This window comes from Carassius auratus, chromosome 38, assembly GCF_003368295.1.
Source record: "Carassius auratus strain Wakin chromosome 38, ASM336829v1, whole genome shotgun sequence".
In the NCBI taxonomy this organism is placed as follows: Eukaryota; Metazoa; Chordata; class Actinopteri; order Cypriniformes; family Cyprinidae; genus Carassius; species Carassius auratus.
The window spans coordinates 20,107,967-20,120,608 of record NC_039280.1 but is presented as its reverse complement, the minus strand read 5'-3'; the positions used below and the strand labels follow the sequence as shown (position 1 = coordinate 20,120,608).

The window sequence follows — 12,642 nt, the reverse complement described above, 5'->3', positions numbered from 1 at the left end:
TATACGTTGTATTATTAGACCATTAAACTATATAATTAATTTGTCTTTTGATACAGGTTTCTTCCCAGATAAAATAAAGGTGGCTAAAATTATTCCCCTTTTTAAATCTGGTGATAGACATAGTCTCACAAATTATAGGCCTATATCTTTGCTTTCTCAATTTTCAAAAATTCTGGAGAAGCTTTTGGTTAAAAATTTGATTGTTTTCTTGAAAAACATTCTTTGATAATCAGTTTGGGTTTCGAAGTACCCGCTCAACAGCTATGGCTTTGATGAAAATCACAGAAGACATTACTACTGAATTGGAGAATAAAAATCACACAGATGGAGTTTTTATTGACCTTAAAAAGGCCTTTGACACTCTTGATCATGCTATATTGATATCTAAATTACAGACATATGGAATTAGAGGTGTAGTATTAAATTGGATTATTAGTTACTTAGAAAATAGACAACAATATGTAGAGTATATAGGCCATGAATCTAAGTTGGTAACAATACAGTGTGGAGTCCCTCAAGGCTCTGTGCTGGGGCCTAAATTATTTATTTTATATATTAATGACCTCTGTGACTATTCAAAGATTTTGCGTTTTGTTCTTTTTGCGGACGATACAAATTTTTTTTGTATCGGGGAAAAATTTAAACATATTAATGAAAACTATTGAACAAGAATTGGTCCTACTTCAGAAATGGTTTAATAAAAATAAACTGTCGTTGAACTTAAGTAAAACAAAATTTATGTTGTTTACAAATCAAAAATGTCCTGATAATGTTAGTTTGACTTTAAATGGAATAATTATTGAGAGAGTGTCAGAATTTAGGTTTTTAGGAGTACTCATTGATGAAAAATTTAAATGGAAGTCACACATAGCTTATGTAAGATATAAAATTTCTAAAAACATTGCCGTTTTGAGCAAAGTAAAGTTTATGTTAAATTATAAGGCAATGAGAATCTTATATTGTTCCTTTATTTTGCCATATTTGATGTATTGTTTGGAGGTATGGGGAAACTCTTATTTTACTAATTTAATGCCTTTATTTATTTTGCAAAAAAGGGTTATAAGAATAATTAATGGAGTTGCTCCAAGAGAACATCCTACAGGACTGTTTCTGAGGTCAGGACTACTCAAATTGAAGGATTTGGTTTCTTTACAAACTTTATTAGTTGTTCATAAAGCAAAACACTGCCTGTTACCACATGGATTGCAAACCCTTTTTACTGTAAATATTGAGACAAGCAGAAGAAATAATGATTTTAAACAACCTTTTGCTGGAAATACCCTCAAACAAATGTGTGTTTCAGTTTCTGGTGTGAAAAAATTGAATTTTCTAGAAAATGATTTAAAATGTTGTTCAAATATTCTTCAATTTAAATATAAGTATAAACAGAAGATATTTAATTTGTACGGAGATGAATGTGAAAATCATTAAAACTATAACAACAATGATGGTTTCGTCATTGTTTTTGTTGCTGGAGTCGTTGTTGTTTGTTTTTTTATATATGTCATGTCAGTGAGGCCATCTAATTTGTAATTTGTAATTTTCTTAATATAAGAATGGGGTAGGAGTTTATAAGATTTTTTTTTCTTCATCTTACTCCTGTTCTTCTTGTCATGGAATGTATTTTTGTGTGTTTGTTGGTTTGTTGTGTTGGTATTTTGTGTTGCATTACCATGAAAAGAGAATAAATAAATGAAATGAAATGAAATTTTCATTTTAACATTCAAACTATGTTAGTAGTCATACACGAGTGAGTCGGGACCTGGCTGGAATGTATACAACTAATCTGAAGCAGAAGAATATTAAGCCACAGTCAACACAAGGTCTCGATAGCATTTATCTCTGCCTTATAAATTATGGATAAAATGATTCACCCAGCTAAATTCAATCTCAGCTTTGACAAACATTCAGCAGCAGCGTCTGGAAGTCTGACTGCAGTCATTCACATAGGAAATCATCTCAGACTAAAATGAGATTCATGCCCACTGCTGCTGTCATAAGAACAATACACAATTGCTTTACACTATGTTCAACTAAAAGAGGTATCACTGTGACCATTTGATATTTACTGTGCTCAGCATTTCATATTGTTTACACTTCTACTGGAATAAACAATTTAAATCAGTGATTTGCTGGTCTTTGATGACCCCTAGTCCACTGAAATGAGCTCCTCTTGTGTCATTTTATGTTGCTTGTTTTGTTTTATATTTTATCTCACATAAAGAAATTGTTTCTAAATTTGTACTTTTTTTTCTTCCTAAAAAACACATACATTTTCTTAAAAGAGTCACCAAGAATCAATAAATTATTTATGATTCCCATCCTTACAGTCACAAAGATACAAAAATCTGCGATCATCATCATTCCTCTCAGTTGGACAATAAATGAAAAACACCAAGCTAATAGTGTAACCTCTACGTAATAACAGAGCCTTCTGAGTGCACTAAAGGTCTAAGCTTATTAAAATGCTTCAAGATATCTTTTTGTTTATTAGAGGTTCTGCTTCTTTGCACTTGTACTATCTGCATGCAAACATTAAATTACATCCAACAGTGGGAGGGAAATATAAAAAACAAAAGAAAGAGGGTGAGTAAAGAACTTCAATAGTAAGACTTTCATGGAAGGTCTTTCGGGCTTTCCAGAAATTATGCACATGTATTGGTTTTCTCATAATCACAGGTTACCACTTTTTACAGTTTATAACTGGCAAACCATCTTGGCTGGATTAGGATTTTATGGATGAGAGACTGTAGCTTGCAGGTGAATTGAATATTTGCTGCTTTATGGCAGTGTTTGGTTCATGTATGGTAGCCTACCTAGTCTATTGGAAGGGTTTCTTTTGAAAAGAGCCCGCAGTAAACTCTGGACTTCTGGGCTGAGGAACTGTGGCATACCGAGTTTTGCCCTGAGAAAAAAAAACACAAAACAAAAAAAAACAACATTAAATCTGTTATTTACTTCTGAAAATAAATGAGACTATGATACATAGCCAGAAACATCACAAATCATCTTGACAGATCCATTTGTGGGGACAACTTTAGAATTACAAATCTTTAAACCAAGAAAAAAATAAAAACATCAGGCTGTCAGAAAATGCACAAATACAACAATAATTCTTACTTGAGAATAAGTGCCATTGTCTCTTTGCGGTCTTTGCCTTGAAATGGCAGGGATCCAGTCAGCATTTCAAACTGGGGACAGTAATAGAAGCATTAGGCTTTGCTCTAGCAAGTTTATGTACGGATGATACAATAAGAGAAGTGTGTATTCAGCACTGCTACACAGTAACAGCGCATACTGTGAAACTAAATCTGTCTCAGCGTGCTCATTCTTATGTAACACTTTTCCCTGTGAGTAAATTCATTTTAAGGCTGGGTTATGCTGTGGATATTTTAAAATGAGCCAGTTAAAATGGGCTGTAGTTTTAAAAAGAGAGTCCACAACAATTCCACTAAACAACAACTCGGGTCAAATGTATTTACACTGAGAGCTGGCTGATAATACAGTTTAAAATAATCTACTAAGGTAGAGCTTAGAGAACTTTGAATGCAATACTGATCTATCAATTTGACCCTATAAATAGTCCCTATGTCCTGAATTCACTGTCAAACCTTTAAAGGTCATTTGGCTAATTTCTGTACCACAAAAGGTCATGTTGCTGAGCCAGTTGTGTTTTGTCTGCCCAATGAGTCAAGATTTGGCTGTGTATTCCAGTAAGTCCCCAATGGTAGATTTGGTGGGTGTAGCTAGTTGAGCATAAATTATACTTCACTCATCTCAACATTAATCACAAGCTCTTGAAATCAGGTGTCGTATTCATCTGAGCTCTTGATACCTATAAGTGTGCACCTCTTCAAAAATGATTTGCTCCAACAATGGCTGTGAGTCAGTTGCTTCAAAGGAAATGGAAATTTTCAGAGGACGTACCCTCATCTAGAAGCAATTACCAGCAACAGCTGCAAGGCAATAATAGAAGGTGTTTTTGCCTAAGCAGATCTTTTTTTTTAATTAATAGAATAATCTATGGCCCAGTACAGCAGCAAGAAGAGATCAACTGATGTATATCTTGTGAGGAAGTGTCCAATAAATATAATTTTCAGACATCAAGTGCAGCGTTATTTCAGTCAGGCCACGGAGGCATAGGCTGTGACCAGTTGATGCAGTCAGCTGTCAAATCGCTCCAATCACTACCACTCTCCTATTAGACATGGGACATATATACGTGGCACCACTGCTCAGTAAGTATGCTCAACGGCTCGCACGGCTCAAACTGCTTGCGACAGCTATCACTCGCCAGGAACTATCAGACAGCGAATCTGTCAGGATAGACTCGGGACACAGAACTCAGAACAGTGTATTTATTTAAAAGGTACAAGTGCTCTGTGAATCCTTAGTTCTCAGGTGCACGGTGAAAGCTCAGTTATTCAAGTGCAGGCTGAATGGTAGTCACACATGGAACAGGATAGCAAACAGGTGAGTTCGCTCGTTACAGAGGTGTCAAAGCCACAGGCACAGATCGCTCACTAATGTTCTCTTCCTTCTTATATGCCGAAGACAGTACCAGCTCAGGATAATCACAGTAGACTACAGCAACTGTCGAATCACTGGATGCTACAGGGTGATCCGCAGTCCTGAGGGCAGCAGAAAAAGGACACAGGTTAGTGTAACACAAAGTTGAGTATACGTTACGTCTGGCTTGCAGGAGCTTGGGAGACAAGTACGATGAGACTGTTCCTGTTGGTTGCTTAACAGAGAACTGATAGAATCCTATTCGAGGCTTGGCCGAGAACTGGGGCTGAGATAGCTGTTTATTAGTGATTAGCTCATTAATAAGAAACAGGTGTGGGTGCTTGACTTGGCAGGATCCTGACACTACCCCGCCCTCCAGGGTCCGCCCCAGTGGACCTTTCCTTCCAGCCATGTGGGGGTCTGTCGTGAGGACGTGGAGCCTGGAGAATCTTTAGGCCAACACCATGGTGGAGCCGACAGTGGGAGGAACCAAGGGGGAGTTTTGACAGGGGGATTTGGGCAACATCCCCAGGCCTATCCACGGAGGCGGACCCAGGGTGCATGACGGAAACCAGCAGAACGCAGTGCTCGACGGACCAGGTCGACGTCGCCGGTGCCTGAGACAGAGCTGAGAACTTGGCTGACCAGGACGACGATGAGACGAGCAAGGATGTGCAGAGGTACCAAAGGAAGGGAGGAGCCATGTGAAGCCAAAGGGGTGGAGGGTCGAGGTGAAGCCGGAGACATGGAAGTCCATGGCAGAAGCTGGGCGACGACCGACCGAGGTTTGTCTGGATGGATGAGGGAGCCCAGAGGAGTCCTTGGGAAGACTGGCCTCGGTGGAGCCGAAGGGATGCAGAGACGGCGTGGAGCTGGCGGGCTGACGGGCCAAGGTGGAGACACGGGTCTGAAGGGCTGCAGTGCAGCAGGGGACTCCGCGCAAACCTGAGCTGGTGAACGGAAAACCTCTTCGGGGTCTGTTGGGAGATCGGGAACCTCTTCGGGGCCTGATGGGATATCGGGAGTCTCTTCGGGGCTTGATTGGGGTTCAGGAGCCACTTCTGGGTTTATCTGGGGATCGGGAGCCCATCCTGGGCTTAACTGGGGATCGGGAGCACATCCTGTGCTTAACTGTGAATCGGGAACCCACCCTGGGCTTAACGGGGGATCGGGAACCCATCCTGGGGTTAATGGGGGATCGATCGGGGGAAGATCTGTGGAAGATCTGTGGAAGAGTCATCGTCTATAGGCTCCCCAAACGTCTCTCTGAAATGGCAAATGAAGTTCTGGAAGGATGAGGTGACCACAGTTTCCTGAAAATACAACGCTTCTGCCCATCTCAACGCAGCCCCAGATAATTGCAGGATAATAAAATTTTTTGAATCTCTCTGTAGGGTATTGGGTCATGTGTTGCTCCATGATGAGCAAGCATTGTGATAAAAATTAATTGCAGTCCTCCTCCAGGCCGGAGAAGGGCGCTGGTCGTGAGACTGAACTTGCCATATACACCAACGTGGAAGCGGGGTTAGCGGAAGCACTGTCCTTGGGCTGTGCTGAATTCACTTTCGGTTTGCGTCGAGCCTCCTGTCAGGATAAACTCGGGACACAGAGGTAGGTGAATTCAGAACAGTGTATTTATTTAAAAGGTACAAGTGCTCTGTGTATCCTTAGTCCTCAGGTGCACGGTGAAAGCTCCGTTATTCAAGTGCGGGCTATATGGTTATCACATGGAACGGGATAGCAAACAGGTGAGTTCGATCGGTACAGAGGTGTCAAAGCCACAGTCACGGAACGCTCACTAATGTTCTCTTCCTTCTTAGATGCCGAAGACAGTACCAGCTCGGGATAATCACAGGAGACTACAGCGACCGTCGAATCACTGGACCCTACACGGTGATCTGCGGTCCTGAGGGCAGCAGAACAAGGACACAGGTTAGTGTAACACAAAGGTGAGTATACATTACGTCCGGCTTGCAGGAGCTCGGAAGACAAGTACGATGAGACTGTTCCTGTTGGTTGCTTGATGGAGAACTGATCGAATACTATTCGAGGCTTGACCCAGAACTGAGGCTGAGATACCTGTTTATTAGTGCCTTGATTAGCTCGTTCATAAGAAACAGGTGTGGGTGCTTGACTTGGCAGGATCCTGACAGAATCCATCTCCATAAGAAACGTTCAATCAGGATTTGGCAGGATTCCCACAGAGTATCTTACCATATTTCAAGTCATGAATTTAAGCGAATTCGCCGTGTTGTTTGTCAAGCAATGGACTGAATTGATATGAGCGAGCACTTGATATACTGTAGATACTTTGCCCCCGATTGCTTGTCAAAGTCGTACTAATACAACCTACTCACAACTTTACACAAGATCTGCTCCCCCGCTGGAAGAAACTAGATATTCAACAAGAATCAAAGCATCCACGAACAACTGGCAATTTCACCTTTAATTAGGGTGACCACCCATCCTGGGTAGCACGTGCGCACACAGTGTTTGAAGCCCAATTCATGCGTCCCACAAATTGAGACTGTGTCACGCATAATCAATGCTTGATTAACTCAGTTTAATATTTGACTAATTTACTGAGGTGGCATCATTGTTAACTTACAAAAATTATGATTATTTGGTGGATAATTTACATTTTTCCGTTAATAACAGGTAGTGTATTCTGATGTAAAATTAACGGTCACCTGAGGACGCTCAACAACCATCTTATCTGAGCGCAAAATGCTGCTTGAGCAAGTATCAAGATACTAAAAGTAATAAATACATAATTATGAACGTTTATGTGTGTTAATTTTTGTTCTCAGTATGTTATTTTAATAGGATTTAATGATTATGAAAATAAAAGCATTACACATTTTTTATTTATTATATACCATCGATTTTATTATATACCACAAAGCTGATACGGGAGGCATGTGTATAACTGCAATATTAAGTAATTTTGAGTATTACTGCTATTAGTATTATTTTCTAAAAATTAGGTACATGTAATATAAAAGTACACATGGCAATGTTTTTGCAACAGCTCCAAGTCTCACGCGCAGTGTAGGCTATACGTCACTGTCCGAATCCGTTCACTTATTTATTTGTTCACTCCTTCCTGATATAGTGAACTCAACTGCCATACACTATATAGGGATTAGTGAAAGAGTGAATTCCCTTCCCTTGAGTTGTGATGTTAGACTTTTTTTTTAACTGTTCCTGTGGTGTTGAGCAACTACAATTAATTTTAATCCTATAATTTCATATTATAATTTATTTAATGTGAATAAATTGTAATGAAAAATAAATAAAATAGCTAAAGTAAATCGTAAGTGGAAGTGCATCTATCAATTATGTCATGAGCATACATTAGCAATAATACGTTTAGGGGAATTGGGCATTATTAATATACCATGTAAGGTGGTATGTGCTAGAAATGGGTAAACCACTATCAGTGAGTCTGCCCATGGGGTGGGGGCACCGCCGCGCAAGGTGTCCCACATTGTTCCTCAGAAACATACCCCTTGTGTCACTTCACTGGACTCTCTCCAACATGGCCATCATAAACAGCGGAAACAACGTAAACAAGAATTAATTGTGGCATAGTCCGTGAGATGCAGTGGAATCATCAGTCATTAATCAGGAATGTTCGTGCATGTTCTGTAAATAAAATCCGAATGGGTTAACCATCTGTTATGCTACTAAAATTCATTCTTATTTACGTTGTTTCCGCTGTTTATGATGGCCATGTTGGAGAGAGTCCAGTGAAGTGACGCATGATCTGAACACAACTGTAGCGTTCAATGCCGTGTGATTAATTATGATGCTGGGGAACCCTACTAAAATCACCTATTGAAGATGTATGAATATGATGTGTCATTCCCCCACAAACATTAATCGTTATCGTGACAAAATCTAAGGACATCAAATAAATGTAAGGAAATTCATACAAAACGTTGTACCGGTCCAAATGCACTGCCTGTGGCAATTTGAGGATTTTGTTTAGAACAATGAAATTGCTAATGCGCCTACAAATCCAACAATTTACAAGTAAGGGTGTCTGTGGGATATCCGTGAATGTGCTGAACTAAGGTAAGAGTATGTATGCAAAAAGGTAATTTAGCCAGTCGTAAAGTGCTGGAAATTGAAATGTCTTTGGAAGTGCTTGGATTTACTTGAAGGCATAAGAACCCTGGTGTACCATTCTGTGAACTACAGGGGGCGACGAGGACTAACCACCCTCTAAAACCATCAGGAATCTCTTATGAGAAGTACTGGCTGCATCCGATCTTAGGCAGCTGACTCGCTGAGCATCAGGCATTAGGCATACCGGTAAGAAATATTGTCCGACTTGAGACTGCGTGAGTACCGCGAGAGTGTTTTGAGTGCAGCTGCATGACTCACTTGCCGCAGTTTATCTAGAGTGACTGCAGGAGCGCTAATGATGAAACAGCTTTTCATGATTGTTTTGGGTTTATTCAACATTTTCCAGTTTCAATAATGGCCAGAAATTTGTGTTTTATTAGTCGTCTGTCGTATTGAGTCACATTCATCAAACTACACAGATCAAAGCGTATCTATCCCTCTGTATTAGCATCTAAACAGCATATGATCATGTTGAACTTTATTCTCGAAATATATGGCGCTGTATTAAGCAGTATAAAGTATCCGTGCTCATCAAATGTCTGAAACGCAGCGTATTTGACAATTCTGCATTTTATTTACTTCATCTGTGATAAGTATGCGAGCACCACGTGAGTGCCATTAACAGAGTAGAGTGTCTGGCTGACATGTCTGTTTTCTCCTCATGAACCGATTTTGGACAGATTTCTGAGGCAGAGTAATGGTCTACAGCATGATCTACAGCTAAATATAGAAGTGTTGGTTATAACCAGTGTATACTTCATTCAACGTACATTTAATAAGCAAATAAATAAAATTATACGACACTGACCGCAAGAAGGAGGAGAATGAGGAGGAGGATGAGCACCATGAGGAGGAGGATGAGAATAAGGAAATGGAGAAGGAGATGGAGAATGAGAAGAATGAGGAGGAGGATGAGAAGAAGGAAATGGAGAAGGAGATGGAGAATGAGAAGAATGAGGAGGAGGATGAGAAGAATTAAGAAGAGGATGAGAAGAAGGAAATGGAGAAGGAGATAGATAATGAGAAGAATGAGGAGGAGGATGAGAAGGAGGTGGAGAATGAGAAGAATGAGGAGGATGAGAAGAAACGAACACGAAGGAAGGACGAACACCCCTCAGAAGAAAAGGACTGCTGTTCTCTCCAGCTGGAGAGCTGTGGTCTTTGCATTGCCTTCCATCTGATCCTAATATGTTAGGAAGTAGTGAATTTACTTTATTTTTAAAAAAGATCCAGACAGCATCAGTAAGAACTCTGTCCTTTTACCATGCATTCATTTACAAACATGGCACAATTTGATGTGGGATTGTCAGATAGATTGCTGTGCTAATTAAAAGATGATACTGTGCCATGTCAGTCCTACGTTCCATGTTTTCTTCCCCATGTGCTTTCCGTGACCCAGTTTTCCCTCATGTTCAATTATGTTTATTGATTTCAGGTGTTCTTCATTGTGTCCCTCCTCTAGTTCGGTGTATTTAAAGGGTTTCTTGTTTTGAGTTTTCTGTGCTGTCTTGATCGTCGATTCCGTGTCTTAAGTGTGTTTCCCTTGATGTCATTAAAGACTCCTAGTTCCTTGCTCCTCACAGTAGACACACCATGACAGAAGACAGCACCTAACAAAAAGTAAGCAGGGCCCTTTCTCCTAGTTTTTGTTTTTGTTTTTTAATAGTGTTTTCTCTGGTTTTCTCGCTGCATGCTTCATCACACTAGCACATAGAGATCTCCCTTTCGTGGTGACGGCATTGGATGACGACAACGTCAACTATTTGTTCTGGAAAGTGTGTTTCCCTCGATGTCATTAAAGACAGTTGGTTATGATCCTCCTGCGTTCTCTTTCTTCCTTGCTCCTAGTTCCTCGCTCTTCATAGTAGGCACACCATGACATGCCAACTATATTAGACCTGACAGTTATGTCACATCACACAAGTGTAAGTAACTGTTTTATTACGTGATTACTATTGCTTTGTCTCTTCTTACAGATTGCTCGATATTTATAATGTGTATATATGAGTTATTTTATGTTTCAGCCCAAAAGCGTGGAAGCGTCCATCTTCGAAGGATGTAGACTGTCTAAACACAACAATTAGCCAATCATAGTAGTGGCCGTTTATTATCAAGTCTACAATCTACCACGCCTATTCAAACAGAGCATTCAGAAAAGGGGGGTAAAGAACCAGACAGAAAATAGCCTGTTACTTCTAAATTATGATAATTTTTATGTAAAATACAAAACCCCTTTAATATTTTATATTGGAACACTGGAAGCTTCAAGTAAATATGATTGAATGTCTGTCTGTCTTTTTGTCTGCCGACCTATTTGCGTTTTTACCTTCAAATAAAAAAATAAATACAAAAATAAATGCAGTTCAACATGTACAATTCTGAGTTGAATGGAATGCAGCATTGTAAGGCTAGTTAATGCATTAACATAACATTAAAACATAGTCAAACTAATGTAATGTGTAATTTTGTACCAAAATGGGCTGTGGGAACCCCACAGAGCTGCGGCCACATTATCCTTGAGCCCCAGGCTAATGCTACACACACTCATAACACTAAAACACTGCAGTGCTCACACAGCCCACTATGATCCTTCACAATCTGCAAGGACACTTACCATTAAGACACCAAAGGACCACCAGTCAGCACTTTGAGCGTGACCTCGTCTATTGACCACCTCTGGGGCCATGTACTCAATGGTCCCACAGAACGAGTACGCTCGTTTGTCATGGTCGATTGCCTCTTTGCTCAGGCCAAAATCTGAGAGTGCAGAGAAGATATTAAACCATCAACACACTGTGCCTTCGATCAATGACAAACAAAGAGTTGGGTCATGTGGTGAGAGCGCATGAAACAAATCCTGCTTACCTGTGATCTTTATGTGGCCTTCTTCATCAAGGAGAATGCTGGGAAGGTGAAACAACAGTGGATTACACTTAATTTCTATATTACTGTATTACTGTACTGTACTGATACTCTGAAGGTATCATAATGTTGCACTTTCTGTTCTTTTTTTTTCTTTTTAGAAATGCAAACTGATATTTTCTTCTGACACACTACAGCAAAATAAAATAACTGACCTAAACCATTTTTTTCTTTTAGCTGGTGAAAATACTAGTGTTCTAATCACTTTGGCCACCACTGTATGTGTAAATAAAATAATAATAACATTGAATGAAATTAAAATATACATAAAAATATAGTTAAATACCACAATCAAGAATACCATAGCTCAACGAGGTAAACGCTACACTTCCTTTAAAGCTCTTGTAAGTGTGTAGGGGTGAAAGGATTGAGCGTATATTTTCTTAATGAATGTACTGGTGCAGTGTCCTTTGGGTTGCCTCTGCCTATATGCCATTAATCACCTATGACAGGTCTCAGAGCAGCGTGCCCTTAAGAGAAATACAGCGCTCCAGCGAGACCTGCTCTCAGGCCACCTCCATTTTCACCTTCTCAGACAAGAGCAAGGAGAAATAGCTCTTCCAGCGTATGGAGTGTCCCTTTCATTATTTCCAGCAATGAATCTCCCACATGAGCCAATTCAGAGTGCAGATGACATTGGTTTTAGCCCATTGTTTGAGTAGATATGAGAGAAACATGCCATGAAAGAGCATTATTGTAAGTGGGAGCACAGGAAGGATTATAGTAAGGCTATCATGGCTCAACAATAAGGATGTTTTTCTGCTGGTCTAGGTCAGGAATGGTTCTTAAGAATGACATTGATTATGCTAGCCTACTCATGTGGTTACCTTGTTTACTACAATAAATTCAACAATGGACAAGCTTAATGATTAGTTTATCCTTTTCTCTATAAGAGGTCTCATAAGAACTCTCTGTCTGTTGATAACCCATAGGTTTTTTTTGTTACACTTTATTTTGAGTCAACTTTAGACATTCTACTATCTATAAGTAACTTTGCAACTACATGTCAACTTATTCTTGTTTATTTGCAACTACATGTCTACTAACTCTCAGAGTAGACTGTTAGGTTAGGGTTTG

The 12,642-nt window shown here is 39.7% G+C and overlaps 1 protein-coding gene across 1 annotated transcript in view; it reads right to left on the bottom strand.

The window, feature by feature from the left end:
* Window positions 1-12,642, bottom strand: part of LOC113057326 (ribosomal protein S6 kinase alpha-2) — a 56,562-nt gene that overhangs the window by 15,502 nt on the left and 28,418 nt on the right. Inside the window, exons 7-10 of the mRNA XM_026224676.1 lie at window positions 11,509-11,546; window positions 11,258-11,400; window positions 3,121-3,191; window positions 2,817-2,905 (exon numbers count right to left, since the gene is read on the bottom strand). Of these exons, the coding sequence (XP_026080461.1) occupies window positions 2,817-2,905; window positions 3,121-3,191; window positions 11,258-11,400; window positions 11,509-11,546 (341 nt within the window). The remainder of the gene's footprint in view (window positions 1-2,816; window positions 2,906-3,120; window positions 3,192-11,257; window positions 11,401-11,508; window positions 11,547-12,642) is intronic.